General features: G+C 38.2%; 1 protein-coding gene across 1 annotated transcript in view; it reads left to right on the top strand.

Moving 5' to 3' along the window:
• Positions 1-26,034, top strand: part of AK9 (adenylate kinase 9) — a 178,436-nt gene that overhangs the window by 53,579 nt on the left and 98,823 nt on the right. Inside the window, 3 exon segments of the mRNA XM_053590600.1 lie at positions 8,689-8,833; positions 20,429-20,536; positions 20,673-20,780. Coding sequence (XP_053446575.1) covers positions 8,689-8,833; positions 20,429-20,536; positions 20,673-20,780 — 361 coding nt within the window.

Raw genomic sequence — 26,034 nt, 5'->3', positions numbered from 1 at the left:
TTAAATGGTCTATTGTGTGCTAATGAAGTCCCATAAGGAGAAGATAGTGGAAAATTCTTGAAGATATAATAGCCAGAATTTCTTAAATTAAACCAACAACTCCCTCTACCCCCCCCCAAAATTGTAGATCAATTATAGATCTAAGAAACCTTAATCAGGATGACTAGAAGGAGAACCATGCCTAGGTACATATTCAACACTGAAAAATCCTGAAGTGGCCATGGAAGACGATACCTTAACTACAAGAAAACAAGGTTGCAGGTGATGACTGACTTCATCGGAAGCAACGGCAAACAGAAAACAATGAAACGATAAGAAAAAAGTCATCCTGGAAATAAATATCAAGTGGAAATGTCCTTGAGAAATGAGACAGTGTAGACATTTTCAGATAAATATCACGCTTTCTGGCCTTCTGACAACTGAAGGTTTCACAATGTAATTGCCAAGCCAGATCACCTACCAGGAAAGAAACCATACCTGTGTTAAAAAAGAAAAATTAAAAAAAATTTTAAAAAAGCTTTCCATTATCAATATCCTCTGGAAGATAATAGTAATTATTGAATCTAGAAACTAGAACATGATACTATATAAAGAGAAAAAGGAACATTTAGAAAACAAAAAGACGGTTTGTTTGCTTCTTTTTCCAGGTGAAGACACACCAAGAGGACAGCCATCTATATAGGAACCAGGAACCAGGCCCTCACCAGACTCCAGATCTGATGGCACCTCCATCTCAGACTTTTCAGCCTCCGGTCAATATCTTGTGATGCAGTGAAGTCAAATCTAGCCTGGAATTTCAATCCCATGACTCCTCAAATTTATCAGAGATTTTGCACACAAGCAAGGAAAACAAGACTCATGAAATTTAAGCTCAAGGTTAATTCCAAAATCTAGTGTCCTACTCCAGGAAACTGGCTATAGAAATTACTTTTGGGGGGAGGCGGAGCAAGATGGCAGCCGAGTAACAGCTTCCTTACATCTGGGCACCGTGAGTCTGGGGAGATAGGAGTCCAGGCATCTGTGGCTGGTGGGAACTGCCTATCATCACTCCTATGAGGATACAGGGAGTCAGCGAGAGACTTCTGGACCCCAAGAGGAGGACTAAAACAGTGGAAAACCGGCAAGTGGTCGTGTGTGTTCAATCCGTCTAAACCCGCCCACAACTTCCACAGGCACAAGAACTTAAAGAGCAAGAGGAAGTGAAAGGAAAATTAGGGCAAGGAAACAGATAAAAGAAATCACTCATGAGGAAGAATCAGCAGAAAACTCCAGGCAACATGAAGAACCAGTCCAGAACAACCCCGCCAAGGGACCATGAGGTAGCTACTGCAGAGGATTCCACCTATACAGAAATGTTAGGAATGACAGAAAGGGAATTTAGAATACACATGTTGAAAACAATGAAAGAAATGATGGAAACAATGAAGGAAACTGCTAATAAAGTGGAAAATAACCAAAAGGAAATCCAAAAACAGAATCAAATAAGAGATGAACGATATGAAGAATATAAAAAGGATATAGCAGAGCTGAAGGAAATGAAACAGTCAATTAGGGAACTTAAAGATGCAATGGAAAGTATCAGCAACAGGTTAGACCATGCAGAAGAAAGAATTTCAGAGGTAGAAGACAAAGTTTTTGAGATAACTCACATAGTAAAAGAGGCAGAAAAGAAGAGAGAGAAAGCAGAACGTTCACTGTCAGAATTATGGGACTTTATGAAGCGTTCCAACATACGAGTTATAGGAATGCCAGAAGGGGAAGAAGAATGCCCCAGAGGAATGGAAGCCATACTAGAGAATATTATGAAAGAAAATTTCCCAAATATCACCAAAGATTCTGACACACTGCTTTCAGAGGGCTATCGGACCCCAGGTCGCCTCAACTCTAACCGAGCTTCTCCAAGACACACTGTGATGAACCTGTCCAAAGTCAAGACAAAAGAAAAAATTCTGCAAGCTGCCAGGATTAAGCGCCAGTTGACCTACAGGGGCAAATCCATCAGAGTGACCGCAGACTTCTCTAATGAAACTTTCCAAGCAAGAAGACAATGGTCATCTACCTTTAATCTACTTAAGCAGAACAATTTTCAGCCCAGAATTCTGTACCCTGCTAAGCTAAGCTTTAAAATTGACAGAGAAATCAAATCATTTACGGATATACAAACATTGAGGAAATTCGCCACAACAAGACCAGCTCTACAGGAAATACTTCAACCTGTTCTGCACACGGACCACCACAATGGATCAGCAGCAAAGTAAGAACTCAGAAATCAAAGGACAGAACCTAACCTTCACACTGATGCAAAAGATAAAACTAAGCAATGGACTCGCACAAAATAAGACGAATAGAATACTACCACACTTATCAATTATCTCCATAAATGTTAATGGCTTGAATTCCCCACTGAAGAGACACAGATTGGCTGACTGGATTAAAAAACACAAGCCATCCATTTGCTGTCTGCAAGAAACACACCTGGCTTCAAAAGACAAATTAAAGCTCCGAGTCAAGGGTTGGAAGACAATTTTTCAGGCAAACGGAATTCAGAAGAAAAGAGGAGTTGCAATCTTATTTTCAGATACATGTGGATTTAAAGCAACTAAAGTCAAAAAAGACAAAGATGGTCACTTTATATTGGTGAAGGGAAAAATACAACAAGAAGACATTTCAATTCTAAATATTTATGCACCCAATTTAAATGCTCCCAGATTCTTGAAACAGACCTTACTCAGTCTGAGCAATATGATATCCGATAATACCATCATAACAGGGGACTTTAACACACATCTTACAGAGCTGGACAGATCCTCTAAACAGAAATTAAACAAAGATATAAGAGACTTAAATGAGACCCTAGAACAACTATGCTTGATAGATGCATATAGAACACTCCATCCCAAAGACAAAGAATATACATTCTTCTCATCACCCCATGGAACATTCTCCAAAATTGATCATATCCTGGGACACAAAACAAATATCAACAGAATCAAAAGAATTGAAATTTTACCTTGTATCTTCTCAGACCATAAGGCACTAAAGGTGGAACTCAACTCTAACAAAAATGCTCGACCCCAACCAAAGGCATGGAAATTAAACAATCTTCTGTTGAATAACAGATGGGTGCAGGAAGAAATAAAACAGGAAATCATTAACTTCCTTGAGCATAACAACAATGAAGACACAAGCTACCAAAACCTGTGGGATACTGCAAAAGCATTTTGAGAGGAAAATTCATCGCTTTAGATGCCTACATTCGAAAAACAGAAAGAGACCACATCAACAATCTCACAAGAGATCTTATGGAATTGGAAAAAGAAGAACAATTTAAGCCTAAACCCAGTAGAAGAAAAGAAATATCCAAAATCAAATCAGAGATCAATGAAATTGAAAACAAAAGAATCATTCAGAAAATTAATGAAACAAGGAGTTGGTTTTTTGAAAAAATAAATAAAATAGATTAACCATTGGCCAGACTAACTAGAAATAGAAAAGTAAAATCTCTAGTAACCTCAATCAGAAACGATAAAGAGGAAATAACAACTGATCCCACAGAGATACAAGAGATCATCTCTGAATACTACCAGAAACTCTATGCCCAGAAATTTGATAATGTGAAGGAAATGGATCAATATTTGGAATCACACCCTCTCCCTAGACTTAGCCAGGAAGAAATAGACTTCCTGAACAGACCAATTTCAAGCACTGAGATCAAAGAAACAATAAAAAAGCTTCCAACTAAAAAATGCCCTGGTCCAGATGGCTTCACTCCAGAATTCTATCAAACCTTTAAGGAAGAGCTTATTTCTGTACTGCAGAAATTATTCCAAAAAACTAAAGGAAGAAGGAATCTTCCCCAACACATTCTATGAAGCAAACATCACCCTGATACCAAAACCAGGAAAAGACCAAAACAAAAAGGAGAATTTCAGACCAATCTCACTCATGAATATAGATGGAAAAATTCTCAACAAAATCCTAGCCAATAGATTACAGCTTATCATCAAAAAAGTCATTCATCATGATCAAGTAGGCTTCATCCCAGGGATGCAAGGCTGATTTAACATACGCAAGTCCATAAACGTTATCCACCATATTAACAGAGGCAAAAATAAAGATCACATGATCCCCTCAATAGACGCAGAAAAAGCATTTGATAAAATCCAGCATCCTTTTCTAATTAGAACACTGAAGAGTATAGGCATAGGTGGCACATTTCTAAAACTGATTGAAGCTATCTATGACAAACCCACAGCCAATATTTTACTGAATGGAGTAAAACTGAAAGCTTTTCCTCTTAGAACTGGAACCAGACAAGGTTGTCCTCTGTCACCTTTACTATTCAACGAAGTGCTGGAAGTTCTAGCCAATACAATTAGGCAAGACAAGGAAATAAAGGGAATCCAAATGGGAGCAGAGGAGGTCAAACTCTCCCTCTTTGCTGACGACATGATCTTATACTTAGAGAACCCCAAAGACTCAACCACAAGACTCCTGGAAGTCATCAAAAAATACAGTAATGTTTCAGGATATAAAATCAATGTCCACAAGTCAGTAGCCTTTGTATACACCAATAACAGTCAAGATGAGAAGCTAATTAAGGACACAACTCCCTTCACCATAGTCTCAAAGAAAATGAAATACCTAGGAATATACCTAACGAAGGAGGTGAAGGACCTCTATAAAGAAAACTATGAAATCCTCAGAAAGGAAATAGCAGAGGATATTAACAAATGGAAGAACATACCATGCTCATGGATGGGAAGAATCAACATTGTTAAAATGTCTATACTTCCCAAAGCAATCTACCTATTCAATGCCATTCCTATCAAAGTACCTACATCGTACTTGCAAGATTTGGAAAAAACGATTCTGCGTTTTGTATGGAACTGGAAAAAACCCCGTATAGCTAAGGCAGTTCTTAGTAACAAAAATAAAGCTGGGGGCATCAGCATACCAGATTTTAGTCTGTACTACAAAGCCATAGTGCTCAAGACAGCATGGTACTGGCACAAAAACAGAGACATAGACACTTGGAATCGAATTGAACACCAAGAAATGAAACTAACATCTTACAACCACCTAATCTTCGATAAACTAAACAAGAACTTACCTTGGGGGAAAGACTCACTATTCAATAAATGGTGTTGGGAGAACTGGATGTCTACATGTAAAAGACTGAAACTGGACCCACACCTTTCCCCACTCACAAAAATTGATTCAAGATGGATAAAGGACTTAAATTTAAGGCATGAAACAATAAAAATCCTCCAAGAAAGCATAGGAAAAACACTGGAAGATATTGGCCTGGGGGAAGACTTCATGAAGAAGACTGCCATGGCAATTGCAACAACAACAAAAATAAACAAATGGGACTTCATTAAACTGAAAAGCTTCTGTACAGCTAAGGAGACAATAACCAAAGCAAAGAGACAACCCACACAATGGGAAAGGATATTTGCATATTTTCAATCAGACAAAAGCTTGATAACCAGGAGCTATAGAGAACTCAAATTAATCCACATGAAAAAAGCCAACAATCCCTTATATCAATGGGCAAGAGACATGAATAGAACTTTCTCTAAAGACAACAGACGAATGGCTAACAAACACATGAAAAAATGTTCATCATCTCTATATATTAGAGAAATGCAAATCAAAACATCCCTTCGATATCATCTAACCCCAGTGAGAATGGCCCACATCACAAAATCTCAAAACTGCAGATGCTGGCGGGGATGTGGAGAGAAGGGAACACTTTTACACTGCTGGTGGGACTGCAAACTAGTACAACCTTTCTGGAAGGAAGTATGGAGAAACCTCAAAGCTCAACCTAGACCTCCCATTCAATCCTGCAATCCCATTACTGGGCATCTACCCAGAAGGAAAAAAACCCTTTTATCATAAGGACACTTGTACTAGACTGTTTATTGCAGCTCAATTTACAATCGCCAAAATGTGGAAACAGCCTAAATGCCCACCAACCCAGGAATGGATTAACAAGCTGTGGTATATGTATACCATGGAATACTATTCAGCCATTAAAAAAAATGGAGACTTTACATCCTTCGTATTAACCTGGATGGAAGTGGAAGACATTATTCTTAGTAAAGCATCACAAGAATGGAGAAGCATGAATCCTATGTACTCAATTTTGATACGAGGACAATTAATGACAATTAAAGTTATGGGGGGGGAAGCAGAAAGAGGGATGGAGGGAGGGGGGTGGGGCCTTAGTGTGTGTCACACTTTATGGGGGCAAGACATGACTGCAAGAGGGACTTTACCTAACAATTGTAATCAGTGTAACTGGCTTATTGTACCCTCAATGAATCCCCAACAATAAAAAGAAAAAAAAAGAAAACAAAAAGACTTTTGAAATTAAAATATAATAGCATGAGTGAAAAAATCGATAGAAGGATAAAAGATAAAAATTAAAGTCACCTCCTATAAATTAGTACAAAATGACAAAGAAAGAGGAGAAAAGAATAGAAAAGAAACTTTAATTCCAGTCCAGGATATTCATCATCTTAATAGGAATTCTAGGATGAGATAGCAAAGAAGAGAGTATTACTAAAGAAATAACTGCAGAGTTTTTCCCAAAATGAAGGACATGTTTCCAGATAGAAATGACCCAACAAATACCCAGTACAATGGATGGAAAAAGATCCACACTAAGGCCCACCACTTTAAAATTATAGGACAAAAGTGGCAAAATTATTAGTGATGAAGGTGGTGTCTGTGGCTCAGTGAGTAGGGCGCCGGCCCCATATACCGAGGGTGGTGGGTTCAAACCCAGCCCCAGCTGAACTGCAACCAAAAGATAGCCGGGTGTTGTGGCAGGCGCCTGTAATCCCAGCTGCTCGGGAGGCTGAGGCAGGAGAATCACAGAAGCCCAAGAGCTGGAGGTTGCTGTGAGTCCTGTGACATCATGGCACTCTGCTGAGGGCGGTAAAGGGACTCTGTCTCTACAAAAAAAAAAAAAAAAGATTAAGATTATTAGTGATGAAGGAAATGTAAATTTAAGCTACAATGAGATACTTTTCCATATCCACTAGAACAGCTAAAAATTCAAGATTCACAAAACCAATTATTGGTGAGGAGGTAGAGAAGCTTCAACATTGCAAAGTTGAGTACATTGCTGGTAGAGATATAAAATAGTTCAACTATTTCAGAAACAGTATGATGGTTTATTATAAAGATAAATATACACTTGCCATATGGCCCTGTAATTCCACTCCTAGGTATTTACCCAAGAGAAATGGAAACACATGTCCACAAAAAGACTTCTGTACAAATGTTCATCACTGCTTTATTTATACTCACCAAACCTGGACACAATCCAAAGGTCTATCTACAGATGAATAGATAAAAAACTGTGGTATATTCATACAATAAAATAACACTCAGGATTAAAAACAATACCTGCAATAATACTGATGAATCTCAAAAACATTGTGCTAAAGAGGAAAAGCCTGAAAAAGATTATATACTGGGGACTGGGCACTGCAGCTCACGCCTGTAATCCTAGCACTCTGGGAGGCCAAGGCGAGAGGACCCCTTGAGCATAGGAGTTTGAAACCAGCCTGAATAAGAATGAGACCCCATCACTACTAAAAACAGAAAAAGTTAGCTGCGCTTGGTGGCAGGCACCCATAGTCCCCGCTATTCCAGAGGCCGAGGCAGTAGGATTGCTTAAACGAAGAAGTTTGAGGTTGCTGTGAGCTAGGCTGATGCCAGGGCACTCTAGCCTGAGTATTAGAATGAGACTCTGTCTCAAAAAAATCCAAATAAAAAAGAAAGATTATATACTATGTTCTATTTATATGAAATCCTAGGAACAGCAGGCAGAAAGTGGTTGCCAGGAGCCAAGAATGAAAACTGGGGGAGGGGATGGGAAGGGAAGGAATTGACCACAAAGGACCACAAGAGAATTTTAGGGGTGTTCATAAAACTCATCATACCGTATATCTAAAATGTGTGCCTTTCATTGTATGTAAATTATTGTTTACCAAGTTTATTTCATTTCATTTCATTTTATTATATTGAGATAGAGTCTCACTCTGTTGCCCCAGGCTAGAGTACTGTGGCAATCACAGCTCACAGCAATCTCAAACACTTGGGCTCAAGGGATCCGCCTGCCTCAGCTTCCCGAGTAGCTGGGACTACAGGTCCCCAATATGATGCCCAGCTCATTTTTCCATTTGCGGTAGAGGGAGGTTCTCACTCTTGCTCAGGCTGGTCTCAAATGCCTGAGCTCAAGCAACCCACGGGCCTCAGCCCCTCAGAAGGTTAAGATTACAGGCAAGAGCCACCACGCTTGGCCTACAAAGCTGATTTTAAATATCTCTGTCTATATCTTTTTTAATTTCTGTCAAGCCAAAAAATACATTTGCAACCTGAATATGTATTGCATGATCTATGTTATATATAATTACATAATATGTATTATATATCTGTATTATGTATTGCATGGTATGTATTATGTATATCTCACGTAAAAAAATGACTGAATTTCTATTGGAGCAAGTACTCAAAAGTGGGCGAATTCTAAACATAACAACTCCAAAAGTACCTCAGGCAGTATTAATATTTTTAGAATATAGATAGAGATATAAATAGTGAGCAGTGTATTTAATGGTTAAAACAACTTATAGTTATGTTGATTTTCTCAAATATTATTTGCAGGTAATTGACTATGCCACACATGTTCAACCACGTTTTGATAAAGCCCGTGAAACATTAATAAAAAATACTATAGCTCAGGCCACTGAGGCAGCTATTAAAGCTGTGAAAGAAAAGCTTCTCGCAGAACTACAAGCTAGAAAACAAGGTGAGCCATGTTTTTAAAACATATGTTTTAAGCTTAGGTAAACAAGCCTGGGTACTTGAGGGCAAGGATTTTGTTCAGTTCACGTTGGTATCCTTGGAAACTCACACGTTGTAGTCTCTTGACAAATGGTTGAAAGAATAGATGAGCTTAAACCAATTCAGTAAGCAGAGAAAAAAAAAAATTAATACTAGACCTCTAAGGAAAGAAATGAGAAGGAGCTTCCAAATTTGGATTTTTGTGGGTTTTTTTTTTTTTTTTTACTTTTATGAATCTACTTAGCAGGCAGACAAAGCAGTGCTTATTATATCTTTATTTACATCAGTCATTCAAATGACCAGAATCCACCTGATTCTTGTGGAGTTTGTTGTTGTTTTAGGCTTATGTGTCAGCCCTGATTGTAATGAAATGTTTCTATTTGGGAAATAACAATTTCAAATTCAAAAAAATCATAGGGCAGCTCCCTTAGCTCAGTGGGTAGGGTGCCAGCCACATACACCGAGGCTGGCGGATCTAAAATCAGCAATGACAACTGCAACAAAAAAATAGCCAGGCATTGTGACCGGCGCCTGTAGTCCCAGCTACTTGGGAGGCTGAGGCAACAGAATCACTTAAGCCCAAGAGTTTGAGGTTGCTGTGATCTGTGATGCCACGGCACTCTACCCAGGGACACATAGTGAGACTGTCTCAAAAAAAAAAAAAAAAATCATAATGCAGTGAAACTAGAAGAAGCCTTGGTGATCAGTTAACACAATTCCCTAATTTTACAGATGAGAAAACTGAGGCTCAAGGAAAAGCACCCAGCTGGTAGCACAGCTGGGACTTGAACCCTTGTGTCCAAAGCGCCCGTGCCTGCTTGCTCTCCTTGGTCATTCTGCCTCTTCCTGGAGCCCCCTGTCAGTCGTGTTGCTTCAGAACCAACACAAAGTTGTTTTCCTGTTCCTTTTTTCTATTTTTCTCCAGGAAAATTAAGAATTCTCATTTCATAGCTACTGCACCCTTGTAACTAGTCATATTAGAACACATGAAACTAGCTTAATTTAAATTTCCACTGTTAATGCAATACCCTTAATGCAGCACTTCCTGTCCACCACATGGGCTCTTCATTACCTTCAAGATCTGGACCCAAAAGTTGAACATTAGCTCCAGCATTTTAGACTAGATTTAGTCATCACTGTTTGCCGTCCCCAAAGCTATGGTAGCGCACCATCCCATCGCCTGATGAGGCCATCAATGCCTCTATTCCAAATATCCTTTTCCTAATAACATTTTTCTCATACAAAAGTAATAATAGCTGATATTTATGGAGTATTTACTACATGCTGGAGCAATGCTAACTGCATTGCATATACTACCCTACTTAATCCTCAAGACATGCCTATGAGGTAGATATTGTTATCTCCAATTCTTTTTTTTTTATGAAAATTTTATTTGTTTATGGTCACTATGTTATTTATTTATTTTTTTTTATTGTGGGGGATTCATTGAGGGTACAATAAGCCAGGTTACACTGATTGCAATTGTTAAGTAAAGTCCCTCTTGCAATCATGTCTTGCCCCCATAAAGTGTCACACACACCAAGGCCCCACCCCCCTCCCTCCATCCCTCTTTCTGCTTTTCCTCCCCCCATAACCTTAATTGTCATTAATTGTCCTCATATCAAAATTGAGTACATAGGATTCATGCTTCTCCATTCTTGTGATGCTTTACTAAGAATAATGTCTTCCACGTCCATCCAGGTTAATACGAAGGATGTAAAGTCTCCATTTTTTTAATAGCTGAATAGTATTCCATGGTATACATATACCACAACTTGTTAATCCATTCCTGGGTTGGTGGGCATTTAGGCTGTTTCCACATTTTGGCGATTGTAAATTGAGCTGCAATAAACAGTCTAGTACAAGTGTCCTTATGATAAAAGGATTTCTTTCCTTCTGGGTAGATGCCCAGTAATGGGATTGCAGGATCAAATGGGAGGTCTAGCTTGAGTGCTTTGAGGTTTCTCCATACTTCCTTCCAGAAAGGTTGTACTAGTTTGCAGTCCCACCAGCACTGTAAAAGTGTTCCCTTCTCTCCACATCCACGCCAGCATCTGCAGTTTTGAGATTTTGTGATGTGGGCCATTCTCACTGGGGTTAGATGATATCTCAGGGTTGTTTTGATTTGCATTTCTCTAATATATAGAGATGATGAACATTTTTTCATGTGTTTGTTAGCCATTCGTCTGTCATCTTTAGAGAAAGTTCTATTCATGTCTCTTGCCCATTGATATATGGGGTTGTTGGCTTTTTTCATGTGGATTAATTTGAGTTCTCTATAGATCCTAGTTGTCAAGCTTTTGTCTGATTGAAAATATGCAAATATCCTTTCCCATTGTGTGGGTTGTCTCTTTGCTTTGGTTATTGTCTCCTTAGCTGTACAGAAGCTTTTCAGTTTAATGAAGTCCCATTTGTTTATTTTTGTTGTTGTTGCAATTGCCATGGCAATCTTCTTCATAAAGTCTTTCCCCAGGCCAATATCTTCCAGTGTTTTTCCTATGCTTTCTTTGAGGATTTTTATTATTTCATGCCTTAAATGTAAGTCCTTTATCCATCTTGAATCAATTTTTGTGAGTGGGGAAAGGTGTGGGTCCATTTTAGTCTTTTACATGTAGACATCCAGTTCTCCCAACACCATTTATTGAATAGGGAGTCTTTCCCCAAAGGAATGTTCTTGTTTGGTTTATCGAAGATTAGGTGGTTGTAAGATGTTAGTTTCATTTCTTGGTTTTCAATTCGATTCCAAGTGTCTATGTCTCTGTTTTTGTGCCAGTACCATGCTGTCTTGAGCACTATGGCTTTGTAGTACAGACTAAAATCTGGTATGCTGATGCCCCCAGCTTTATTTTTGTTACAGTTTTGTTACAGAGAACTGCCTTAGCTATACGGGGTTTTTTCCGGTTCCATACAAAACAGAGAGTCATTTTTTCCAAATCTTGAAAGTACGACGTTGGTATTTTGATAGGAATGACATTGAATAGGTAGATTGCTTTGGGAAGTATAGACATTTTAACAATGTTGATTCTTCCCATCCATGAGCATGGTATGTTCTTCCATTTGTTAATATCCTCTGCTATTTCCTTTCTGAGGATTTCATAGTTTTCTTTATAGAGGTCCTTCACCTCCTTCGTTAGGTATATTCCTAGGTATTTCATTTTCTTTGAGACTATGGTGAAGGGAGTTGTGTCCTTAATTAGCTTCTCATCTTGACTGTTATTGGTGTACACAAAGGCTACTGACTTGTGGACATTGATTTTATATCCTGAAACATTACTGTATTTTTTGATGACTTCTAGGAGTCTTGTGGTTGAGTCTTTGGGGTTCTCTAAGTATAAGATCATGTCGTCAGCAAAGAGGGAGAGTTTGACCTCCTCTGCTCCCATTTGGATTCCCTTTATTTCCTTGTCTTGCCTAATTGTATTGGCTAGAACTTCCAGCACTATGTTGAATAGTAAAGGTGACAGAGGACAACCTTGTCTGGTTCCAGTTCTAAGAGGAAAAGCTTTCAGTTTTACTCCACTCAGTAAAATATTGGCTGTGGGTTTGTCATAGATAGCTTCAATCAGTTTTAGAAATGTGCCACCTATGCCTATACTCTTCAGTGTTCTAATTAGAAAAGGATGCTGGATTTTATCAAATGCTTTTTCTGCATCTATTGAGAGGATCATGTGATCATTATTTTTGCCTCTCTTAATATGGTGGATAACGTTTATAGACTTGTGTATGTTAAACCAGCCTTGCATCCCTGGGATGAAGCCTACTTGATCATGATGAATGACTTTTTTGATGATAAGCTGTAATCTATTGGCTAGGATTTTGTTGAGCATTTTTGCATCTATATTCATGAGTGAGATTGGTCTGAAATTCTCCTTTTTGTTTGGGTCTTTTCCTGGTTTTGTTTGCTTCATAGAATGTGTTGGGGAAGATTCGTTCTTCCTCAATTTTTTGGAATTATTTCTGCAGTACAGGATAAGCTCTTCCTTGAAGGTTTGATAGAATTCTGGTGTGAAGCCATCTGGACCAGGGCATATTTTGGTTGGAAGATTTTTTATTGTTTCTTTGATCTCAGTGCTTGAAATTGGTCTGTTCAGGAGCTCTATTTCTTCCTCGGTAAGTCTAGTGATAGGGTGTGATTCCAAATATTGATCCATTTCCTTCACATTGTCAAATTTCTGGGCATAGAGTTTCTGGTAGTATTCAGAGATGATCTCTTGTATCTCTGTGGATCAGTTGTTATTTCCTCTTTATCATTTCTGATTGAGGTTACTAGAGATTTTACTTTTCTATTTCTCATTAGTCTGGCCAATGGTTTATCTATTTTATTCATTTTTTCAAAAAACCAACTCCTTGTTTCATTAATTTTCTGAATGATTCTTTTGTTTTCAATTTCATTGATCTCTGATTTGATTTTGGAGATTTCTTTTCTTCTACTGAGTTTAGGCTTAGATTGTTCTTCTTTTTCCAATTCCATAAGATGGCCTGTGAGATTATTAATGTGCTCTCTTTCTGTTTTTCGAATGTAGGCATCTAAAGCGATGAATTTTCCTCTCAAAACTGCTTTTGCAGTATCCCACAGGTTTTGGTAGCTTGTGTCTTCATTGTTGTTATGCTCAAGGAAGTTAATGATTTCCTGTTTTATTTCTTCCTGCACCCATCCGTTATTCAACAGAAGATTATTTAATTTCCATACCTTTGTGTGGGGTCAAGCATTTTTGTTAGAGTTGAGTTTCACCTTTAGTGCCTTATGGTCTGAGAAGATACAAGGTAAAATTTCAATTCTTTTGATTCTGTTGATATTTGTTTTGTGTCCCAGGATATGATCAATTTTGGAGAATATTCCATGGGGTGATGAGAAGAATGTGTATTCTTCATCTTTGGGATGGAGTGTTCCATACGTGTCTATCAAGCACAATTGTTCTAGGGTCTCATTTAAATTTCTTATATCTTTGTTTAATTTCTGTTTAGAGGATCTGTCCAGCTCTGTAAGAGGAGTGTTAAAGTCCCCTGTTATTATGGTATTATCAGATATCATATTGCTCAGACTGAGTAAGGTCTGTTTCAAAAATCTGGGAGCATTTAAGTTGGGTGCATAAATATTTAGAATTGAAACATCTTCTTGTTGTATTTTTCCCTTGACCAATATAAAGTGACCATCTTTGTCTTTTTTGACTTTAGTTGTTTAAATCCACATGAATCTGAAAATAAGATCACAACTCCTCTTTTCTTCTGAATTCCATTTGCCTGAAAAATTGTCTTCCAACCCTTGACTCGGAGCTTTAATTTGTCTTTTGAAGCCAGGTGTGTTTCTTGCAGACAGCAAATGGATGGCTTGTGTTTTTTAATCCAGTCAGCCAATCTATGTCTCTTCCGTGGGGAATTCAAGCCATTAACATTTACTGAGATACACGCCTGTAGTCCCAGCTGCTCGGGAGGCTGAGGCAGGAGAATTGCTTGAGCCCAGGAGTTGGAGGTTGCTGTGAGCTGTGTGAGGCCACGGCACTCTACCGAGGGCCATGAAGTGAGACTCTGTCTCTAAATAAAAAAAATAAAAAAAAAATAAAAAAAACATTTACTGAGATAATTGATAAGTGTGGTAGTATTCTATTTGTCTTATTTTGTGAGAATCCATTGCTTAGTTTTATCTTTTGCATCAGTGTGGAGGTTAGGTCCTGTCCTTTAATTTCTGAGTACTTACTTTGCTGCTGATCCATTGTGGTGGTCAGTGTGCAGAACGGGTTGAAGTATTTCCTGTAGAGCAGGTCTTGTTGTGACGAATTTCCTCCATGTTTGTATATCTGTAAATGATTTGATTTCTCCGTCAATTTTGAAGCTTAGCTTAGCAGGATACAGAATTCTGGGCTGGAAATGGTTCTGTTTAAGTAGATTAAAGGTAGATGACCATTGTCTTCTTGCTTGGAAAGTTTCATTAGAGAAGTCTGTGGTCACTCTTATGGATTTGCCCCTGTAGATCAACTGGCGCTTACTCCTGGCAGCTTGCAGAATCTTTTCTTTTGTCTTGACTTTGGACAGGTTCATCACAATGTGTCTTGGAGAAGCTCGGTTAGAGTTGAGGTGACCTGGGGTCTGATATCCCTCTGAAAGCAGTGTGTCAGAATCTTTGGTGATATTTTCTTTTATAATATTCTCTAGTATGGCTTCCATTCCTCTGGGGCATTCTTCTTCCCCTTCTGGGATTCATAAAGTCCCATAATTCTGACAGTGAATGTTCTGCTTTCTCTCTCTTCTTTTCTGCCTCTTTTACTGAGTTATCTCAAGAACTTTGTCTTCTACCTCTGAAATTCTTTCTTCTGCATGGTCTAACCTGTTGCTGATACTTTCCATTGCATCTTTAAGTTCCCTAATTGACTGTTTCAGTTCCTTCAGCTCTGCTATATCCTTTTTATATTCTTCATATCGTTCATCTCTGATTTGATTCTGTTTTTGGATTTCCTTTTGGTTATTTTCTACTTTATTAGCAGTTTCCTTCATTGTTTCCATCATTTCTTTCATTGTTTTCATCATGTGTATTCTAAATTCCATTTCTGTCATTCCTACCATTTCTTTATAGGTGGAATCCTCTGCAGTAGCTACCTCATGGTCCCTTGGCAGGGTTGTTCTGAACTGGTTCTTCATGTTGCCTGGAGTTTTCTGCTGATTCTTCCTCAGGAGTGATTTCTTTTATCTGTTTCCTTGCCCTAATTTTCCTTTCACTTCCTCTTGCTCTTTAAGTTCTCATGTCTGTGGACTAAGGGTTCGATGAGTCCTTTTGGTACAGGACCAGAACAGTGAGAAGGTTGTAGAGCAAGAAAGGGATGAAAGAAAGGAGGACCAAGTGAAAAGAAAAAAAATAGAGAAAGGAGAGGGGGTGGGTGAAAGGAATGTTGACAAAAGGAAGAGAGGCACAGAAAGAGGGAGACAGAGCAATATAGGTGTATAGTAGGGTACTTTGACACAACCTTAAAAAAAATCACCTTCTGGGGGTTCCCAGTTGGGTGGTTCCCTTGAGGTCAGCAGTTCTTTGCTAACCTGATCAGACACAGTACCCCACCTCCACCAAGTAGAGAGGAAAGACAAAAATGCTATAAATCAAACCAAAACAAGCAAACAGAAAACTTTACGGGATAAAATTGGGTGAACAACCAAATAATATCAGTAGAAACACTAGCAAAAATGAAGTTCTAGTTATTGAAAAAGGCAGTAAAGGGAAATTATAATTAAACTAGAAAAATTGAGAAAGAAAAAAGATCTGTATGGAAAAGGTTGAAATTAAAAAACAAAACAACATCAGCAACATGAAAATAAACAAAAAAACAACCAAACAAAAGAGAAAAAAAAAACCACAACCAAAAACAAAGCAGTATGTATATGTTGTTGAATATTGTCTGGGCAACACGTGGTCTTCTGGGGTATGAGATGTTAATCATAGTTCTGATATGACTGGAGGCTGCTGATTTCTCAACCCCCAGCAGGTAGACACCCTAAATCTCTCTTCCACCCACTTAAAAGGCACTTTGAACTTGTACACTTGCTGAGCAGAAGCTTTCCTAGGAAAGTGCTTGTCACTGGAATCACTGCTGAAGTGGCTATCCACTTACCCAGTGTGCCAAAACTGGTCTCACTCTGCCCCTGAGGTTAGGGCTGACAGGCGGCTCAGACCCCACCCTTAGGCTACTCAGTCACTAGGTTACCAGCTACCACCCCTTTCTAGCTCTGCAACCCTGAGGGCGGAGCTTGCTGGGGCAGATCACTCACAATGGCTCCCTGTGGCCCACAGCCAAACACTATTAGCTCCGTCTGGCTCAGAGGCTTAGACTGGGGCCCTAGACAATGGCCAAAGTTCTCCGCACTCCCGCTCAGGCTCTCCCCAAGGCAGTTCAACTGAGTGTCAAGTCCAAAGACACCAAAGCAGTTCACCGGTAAGGCCTTTCCGGTTTGCAGTCTTGCTGCTACTGAACTTACAGTTGCAGGCGGGTTTAGACGGATTGAACACATGCAACCACTTGCCGGTTTTCCACTGTTTTATTCCTCCTCTTGGGGTCCAGAAGTCTCTTGCTGACTCCCTGTATCCTCACGGGGTGATTATAGGCAGATCCTACCAGCCAGAGATGCCTGGAGTCCTATCTCCCCAGACTCACAGTGCCCAGATGTGTTATCTCCAATTCTAATGGATAAAGAAACTAAGGCTCAGAGGAGTTGCATAACTGCCCATATATGACCACTAGGAAGTGACTGGGGTATAAATCAATGTCTGTGCTCTTTTCCTCTATGCCTCTTAAGTGAGCACAGAAAACTGTAAAAAGCAGAGGAAAGGAAAACTCACTTATACCTACTCCCTAGAGATACCTGCTATTAAGAATCTAGTTTCTGTTCTTCACCTCTCTCTTTCTATTCATATTTATAATGATTAATTATGATCTTGTGGCATCTGCAAAATTACATTCACTCACTTAAAAATAATGCTGCCTTCTAATTAAGATATAATTATTATAATAAATTGTGTGCTAGATATCTAAATTCATTCTTTTCCCAAATGGTGTGAACTGCTGTTACAAATAACAATTACTGGATTATCCACAATTTTATGGAAATACCATTTTATCTTAATATTAAGTTTGGGTGTGTGTGTGTGTGTGAGCAGGCATAAACTTTTGAACTTTCTATTTTTTGATCTTTCTCTATATGTCTAATTGTTTGTTTGTTTGTTTGTTTGTTTTTCAGACAGAGTCTCACTCTGTCAGCCTGGGTAGAGTGCCCTGATATCATCCTAGCTCACAACAACCTCAAACTCTTGGGCTCATGTGATCCTCTCACCTGAGCCTTCTGAGTAGCTGGGATTACAGGCAGGCACCACCACGCCCTGCTAGTTTTTCTTTCTTTAGTAGAGATTGCTCAGTCTGGTCTCAAATTCCTGAGCTCAAGTGATCCTCCTGCCTCAGCCTCCCAGAGTACTAGGATTACAGGTGTGAGCAACTGAGCCAGTTTTTATGATACATTTTAAATCCAGTAATATAAACCTTCCCTCAAAAAATTTTGTTTTAACCCTTTTCCTGTTTATTCTTTGATTTATTCAAAAGAAAATTTGTGCTGACTGTGTACTAGGAACTATAATAGATGTTGGGATGCTTATAGAATTTTATCAGGTTCTGTAACAAATCCCAGTGGGAGGATTGTGTTAATACAATAGAAAATAATAATTTGGCCAAAATTCTCATCTTTACCATTAAATCTTCTTATGCAGACTTATGAAATCTCCATTTTTTGATCTAGTTTTTGTATCTGTCCACTTTTTGCCATTTTCTTCATGTATTGTCTATATTTTTTTTGATAAGTTTATTTTCAGATATTTTGTCATTTTGTTACTAGAGAATGGGATCATTTTCTATAATGTTTTCTAAGTACTTGTTACCAGTATATGAGAAAGATGTTTAATTTGTATTATATATTTCAAATATATTTATTTGTAACTATCCACCTTATTAAACTTTCTAGTTCTTGCAGACTTTCAGTTGATTTGTGGGTCTTCCAGAAAGCCATTATTATAATTTGAAAAAATTATGTCAACTCCTGTTTTTCCAATGTTTATGCTTATTTCTTTTTTTGGCTAATTATGTAGAATAGCTATTCTGGAATGATGTTAAATAGTGGCAATAATAGTGAGTCTCTTTAAAAGGGTTCTTGCCAATGTTTCTTCATAAGGTTATTAAGTATTTTCATCTGGAATGAATATTGAAAATTATCAAATGTCTTTCCAGCATCTTTCTAGCTAATCCTGTTTTTAATCTTTTGACTCTTAAATTTGCTCAATTATACTAATATATTTTCCAATATCCCAACCATTCTCATATTTCTGAAATAAACTTTACTTGCTCATGGTGTGTTATTCTTATAACATTTGTTTACATTTGTTTGTTTATTTAGGCCTTTCCCCCTACATTTACAAGTGTGATTGATTTACAGTAGGGGTTTTATGTGTGTATGTGCTATTTGTCAGATTTTGCTATCAGCGTATTTTTTTAACACTTTACAAAAATTGAGAAGCTTCCTAACTTCCCAATTTCCTACACTTGAAACTGTAATATCTGAATAGTAAGGAAATTATCTCTTCATACATGGTAACATTGAACTTCTGCTAGACCAAGAACACATTATTTTCCTAATAAATCTGTTTATCTTCTTTCTCATTAGCCTTTAAACAAGTAAAATAACCTAACGTGATGCCCAAGAGATTTCAAAAACAACAAAAAGACCAGCACTCAAATTGTATGCCATCCAAATGATCATCCAGATGGTCTAGAATGAAGTTGTATTTTTTGTATATTATCTTCAAAATGAAAATCAAAATTTTAAAAAATGCTCATAGACAACTTAAAAATTGAAGCTGGAGAAATATTGGCTCATACTAATAGGATAGCTTGTTGTTCAACCTATGTAAGGCTGGACAAAATGAATTCATTAATTCATTCAACAAATAGTTGAGTACCTACTTTGTGTTAGACGTGATTCTAGGCACTGGGGATACCAACGTGAACAGGACACACGAAGTCCTTGTCCATGTGGTACTTACATTTTAATAGGGGATAGAGGGCCAAAAACAGCCAAGTGAACAGACAGGAAAATATGTATAACATGGTAATGGGCAGGCAGAGATGAGAGTAGGGACACTGAAATACTGGGATGAAGAGGGGACATTTGACTGAGACTTGGGTAAGAGAGGAAGCTAGCTGGGTTTCTGAGAGAAGAACGGTGATCTTTAATGTTTCATACAATCTGTAGTCATTTCTTTCACTTCAAATTATGGCATTTCAAGCTTTCCACAAATTGCCTTCTTCTGCTGGAATGTAGAAATAGACACTATCTTTCACACATTGCAAACTTAAAAGCCTTTTTGTTTTCTTTCTCAATTGCACTAATTATTCTAAATTTGACAATAGGATTAACCCTTCTTAAAATTTCAAAAATTGGAATTTTTTTTGCTTTTGAATTTTGCTCCAATATATTTTTAAGAAAAATTCAGTGTTTAGTGGAGAATATTGAGATTTTTTAACATAAAAATTATATAATAATACAGAGGATGACAGCTAATGTGGAGCAGGTTTCCTGTGTACCAACTATTTTTCAAGTTAAGTGTTCACTTAAGTTACACTATTTTTCAACTTAAGTTATGGTACTTCATTAATATATATCCATTACCTCATTTAATCTTCAAAACAGTGCTTTAAGTTTAAAGATTCTCTTTTTGCACAGCACAAATTGAGGCAAAGCAATCAAGAGATTTACGAAAGCCACACAGCTCCCACATTCCAGTTGGGGGGGGGCAGGGTGTCATGGACTGACCCCATTGAAGGGTTTCTTGTACATGTGTTTATGCTGGACAACAGAATATGTGAAAAAAAAAAACATCAATGGGTCAGTCCCAGACCCTCCCCCTACTAGGATGCAACTGTTTAAGTGACAGAATTCAAACCTAAAGTCCGTCTGACTTCAAAGCAGGGGCTTGTGTTCACTCTACCCGCATCCCTATCCCCAACCACTGCTAATACAGCCAATTGTTACATTTCAGCTCAGCTAGATGCAAGAGAACTTCAAAGACAATATGAAAAAAAGGATTCTGTAGTGTTACTAGAAGAAGCATATAAAAGCAGAGACACCGTGCTGTTTTCAAGTGAAGGTAAAGAAATACATTGCTGATGTTATTGACCAGATCTTCCATATATATGTGTGTATGTGTGAGTGTGTATGTGTATATATATGTGTATGTGTGAGTGTGTATATATATATATATGCACATTATTATTTCACTGCAGCATCCATTCATGACTCCCAAAGACATAGCTCTCAAGTGGACAGCGCAGAAACCAAAACAAAGTCAGAAAGTACCTTCTCTGACCAAGCTGCTAAAGTTGATAAAGATGGTAAGTCCATGCTTATGTATCTAATTTTCATTCATTTCATCTTTGAACATCTTGGTTTTTTATTTTTTATTAAATCATAACTTTGTACATTGATGCATTTATGGGGTTCAGGGTACTGCTTCAATATATAATGTGAAATGCTTACATTGAACTAAGTAACACATCCATCACAATTATACTCATTTCTTTTTTTTTTTTTTGTAGAGACAGAGTCTCACTTTATGGCCCTCGGTAGAGTGCCGTGGCCTCACACAGCTCACAGCAACCTCCAACTCCTGGGCTTAAGCGATTCTCTTGCCTCAGCCTCCCGAGTAGCTGGGACTACAGGCGCCCGCCACAATGCCCGGCTATTTTTTGGTTGCAGTTTGGCCGGGGCCGGGTTTGAACCCGCCACCCTCGGTATATGGGGCCAGCGCCTTACCGGCTGAGCCACAGGCGCCACCTATACTCATTTCTTAATAGTTTTGAAATGTACCATTGCATCATGCACATTAGGTGAGGTCCCCCCAAATACTCTCCCTCCTCCCATATCTCCTCTCCCCTCCCCTCTCTTTCATTTTTCCCTTCTACTTTTTGGACTATAGTTATGCTTTGCCATTCATATGACTGTGTAGGTGATTATATAATGATTTCAAAGAAGGGTTGAGTACATTGGATACTTTATTTCCATTCTTGAGATATCTTACTAAGAAGAATATGTTCCAGCTCCATCCAGGTAAACAAAAAAGATGTGAAGTCTCTATCTTTTTATGGCTGCATAGTATTCCATGATGTACATATACCACAATTTGTTAATCCATTCGTGGGTCGATGGGCACTTGGGCTGTTTCCATATCTTGGCTATTATGAATTGGGCTGCAATAAACATTCTGGTGCAAATGTCTTTGTTGTAAAATAATTTTTGATCATCTTGGTATATACCTGGTAGAGAAATTGCAGGATCGAATGGTAGGTCTACCTTTAGTTCCTTGAGTGTTCTCCAAACTTCTTTCTAAAAAAGGTCTCATTAGCTTGCATTCCCACCAGCAGTGTAGAAGCGTTCCCTTCTTTCCACATCCATGCCAACATCTGTAGTTTTGGGATTTTGTGATGTGGGCTAATCTTACTGGAGTTAGATGATATCTCAAAGTGGTTTTGATTTGTATTTCTCTGATGATTAAGGATGATGAGCATTTTTTTCATGTGTTTGTAGGCGATGTGCCTGTCTTCATTAGAGAAGTTTCTGATCAAGTCTCTTGCCCACATAGAAATGGGATTATTCCTTTCTTATTGATTAATTTGAGTTCTCTGTAGATTCTAGTTATCAGACCTTTGTTGTAAAAATCTTCTCCCATTCTGAAGGTTGTCTGTTTACTTTACTTCCTGTGCTCTTGGCTGTGCAAAAGTTTTTTAGTTTGATCAGATCCCAGTAATGTATTTTTGGTGTTGTTTCAATTGCCCAGAGGGTCCTTCTCATAAAATATTCTCCCAGGCCAAATTCTTCAAGTGTTTTCCCTGCACTCTCTTCTAGTATTTCTATAGTTTCATGTCTTAAGTTTAAATCTTTTATCCAATAGAATCAATTTTTGTTAATGGTGAAAGGTGGGGGTCCAGTTTCAGTCTTCTACAGGTCACTAGCCAGTTCACCCAGCACCATTTGTCAAATAGGGAGTCTTTCCCCCACTGAATATTTTTAATAGGCTTGTCGAAGATCAAATGATGGTAAGTAGCTGGTTTCATCTCTTGGTTCTCTATTCAGTTCCATAAATCTACCGGTCTGTTTTTGTGCTAGTACCACGTTGTTTTGATCACTATAGATTTATAGTATAGCCTGAAGTCTGGTAGTGTGATACCTCCTGATTTGTTCTTATTTCTGAGTAATGTATTTGCTATTCAAGGTTTTTTCTAATTCCATATAAAATGAAGTACTATTTTATCAAGTTCTTTAAAGTATGACAATGGTGCTTTAGTAGGGATTGCATTAAATCTGTAGATTGCTTTGGGTAAGTATGGACATTTTAACAAGGTTGATTCTTCCCAGCCATGAGCATGGTATGCTTTTCCATTTGTTAACATCTTCAGCTATTTCTTTTCTCAGAGTTTCATTGTTCTCTTTATAAAGATCTTTCATGTTCTTTGTTAGGTAAATTCCCAGATATTTCATCTTCTTTGGCACTACTGTAAAAGGAATAGAGTCCTTGAATATATTTTCAACTTGACTATTGGCATATATAAAAGCTACTGACTTGATAAGTATTGATTTTGTATCTTGAGACGCAGCTGTATTCCTTGATCACTTCTAAGAGTTTTGAAGTTGAGTCCCTGGTATTTTCCAGGTTTAGGATCATGTCATCAGCAAAGAGTGAGAGTTTGATCTCCTCTGACCCTATTTTGATACCCTTGATCACCTTCTCTTGCCTGATTGCGATGGCTAAGATTTCCATTACTATGTTGGATGGCAGTGGAGATAGGGGACATTCTTGCCTCATTCCTGATCTGAGTGGAAATGTTTTCAATTTTACACCATTCAATATGATATTGGCCATGGGTTTGCTGTAGATGGCCTCTATCAGTTTAAGAAATGTCCCTTCTATGCCTATTTTCTTAAGTGCTCTGATCATGAAAGGATGCTGGATATTATCAAAGGCTTTTTCTGAATCAATTGAGAGAATCATATGGTCTTTGTTTTTTATTTTATTGATGTGATGTATGATATTTATAGATTTGGATATATTTTTTTGTGTTTGTGTGATTTTTGCTGGGGCTGGGTTTGAACCCGCCACCTCCGGCATATGGGACCTGCACCCTACTCCTTGAGCCACAGGCGCCACCAGATTTGGATATATTGAACCAACCCTGTAATCCTGGAATAAAACCCACTTGATCATGGTGTATAATTTTTTTCATGTGTTGTTGAATTCTCTTTGCTAAGATCTTATTGAATATTTTTGCATTGATATTCATTAATGATATTGGTCTATAATTTTCTTTCTTTGTTGGATCTTTTCCTGGTTAGGTATCAGTGTGATATCTGCTTCATAGAATGTGTTGGGAAGTATCCTTCTTTTTCTATGCTTTGGAAAGGGTTGTATAATATAGGTACTAGTTCCTCTCGAAAGGTTTGATAGAATTCAAATGCGAAGGGGGAGACAAGATGGCGGACTGAAGCCAGCTTTCAACAAAGGCTCCCGTCCAGAAGGAGAGTTAAGGGACAGGAATTTAGTAAGTATCCTGGTGGACTTGAGCCTCACCAAGAGAGAAGGCTGAAGAACGCACATCAACACCGCTGAGGCAAGTTGTGATCACAAGGACGCAAACAAAAGCTGAGACTTCAAGCCAGAGTAGAAGTTGCAATAGGATCGAACAGAAACCAGCTGAAAACAAGACAGAACCACTTTGCTCCACCACACCAGACAGGGCCCCAGTTTCTCAGGCCACAACACTGTACGGGCCCTCGATAAAACCCCAGGGGAAAAACCAAAGGGAGTAAACCATGGGGCGGAATCAGCGGAAAAACTCTGGTAACATGAATAACCAGAATAGATCAACCCCCCCAAGAAAAGATACGGCAGATGTGATTGAAGATCCCATTCATAAACAACTGGCTGAGATGTCAGAAGTCGAATTCAGAATTTGGTTTGCAGACAAGATTAATAAAATGGAATTAGGAATTCGAGCAGAAATTCAAAAATTGTCTCAAGAATTTAACGAATTTAAAGACAAAACCACCAAAGACTTAGACACACTGAAACAAGAACTTACAGCCCTCAAAGATATGAAAAATACAGTAGAATCCCTCAGTAACAGAATGGAGCAAGCAGAAGAAAGGATTTCTGACATTGAAGATAAAGTCTTCGAATGCTCCCAATCTCTCAAAGAGGAAGAGAAATGGAGAGCAAAAACGGATCACTCACTCAGAGAGCTCTCAGATAATTCGAAAAAAAACAACATAAGGGTTATAGGAATTTCGGAGAATGATGAAGTGGCTGCCAAGGACACAGAGGCCCTTCTACATGAAATTATGAAAGAAAATTTTCCAGACATGCCTAGAGAATCTGAAATTCAGATAGCAGACAGCTTCAGAACCCCAGCACGATTCAACCCCAATAAGCCATCTCCCAGACATATCATAATTAGCTTCACTAAAGTTAACATGAAAGAGAAGATTCTCAAAGCAGCCCGGCGAAAGAAAACTATAACGTACAAAGGTAAGAATATTAGAATAACTGCAGATCTCTCTGCTGAAACTTTTCAAGCAAGAAGAGGCTGGTCATCAACTTTTAATCTCCTAAAGCAAAAAAACTTTCAACCCAGGATCTTGTATCCAGCTAAACTGAGTTTCATCTATGATGGAGAAATTAAATACTTCAATGACATTCATATGTTGAAAAAATTTGCCATAAGTAAACCAGCTCTTCAGGATGTTCTCAGACCTATCCTCCACAATGACCAACCCAATCCTATACCACAAAAGTAAACTCACTCAGAAACTTCGGATCAAACTCCAACTTCCACACTGGTGAAAGGATTAAAAATGTCCACTGGACCTTTGAAAAACTCGATACCCAAAATTCCACCAGACTTATCAATACTCTCCATCAATGTGAATGGCTTAAACTGTCCTCTAAAGAGGCATAGGTTAGCTGACTGGATACAAAAACTCAAGCCAGGTATTTGTTGCATACAAGAGTCACATCTCAACTTAAAAGACAAATACAGACTCAGGGTGAAAGGATGGTCATCCATATTTCAGGCAAATGGTAATCAGAAAAAAGCAGGTGTTGCAATTTTATTTGCAGATACAGTAGGCTTTAAACCATCAAAAGTAAGGAAGGACAAGAATGGTCACTTCATATTTGTTAAGGGTAATACTCAATATGACGAGATCTCAATTATTAATATCTATGCACCCAACCAGAATGCACCTCAATTTATAAGAGAAACTCTAACAGACATGAGCAACTTGATTTCCTCCAGCTCCATAATCGTTGGAGATTTCAACACTCCCTTGGCAGTGTTGGATCGATCCTCCAGAAAGAAGCTGAGCAAAGAAATCTTAGATTTAAACATAACCATCCAATATTTAGATTTAGCAGACATCTACAGAACATTTCATCCCAACAAAACTGAATACACATACTTCTCATCAGCCCACGGAACTTACTCCAAAATTGATCACATTTTCGGTCACAAGTCTAACCTCAGTAAATTTAAAGGAATAGAAATTATTCCATGCATCTTCTCGGACCATCATGGAATAAAACTTGAATTGAGT

Source organism: Nycticebus coucang, chromosome 5, assembly GCF_027406575.1.
Source record: "Nycticebus coucang isolate mNycCou1 chromosome 5, mNycCou1.pri, whole genome shotgun sequence".
NCBI lineage: Eukaryota > Metazoa > Chordata > Mammalia > Primates > Lorisidae > Nycticebus > Nycticebus coucang.
This window is presented reverse-complemented; position numbering and strand designations above follow the sequence as displayed.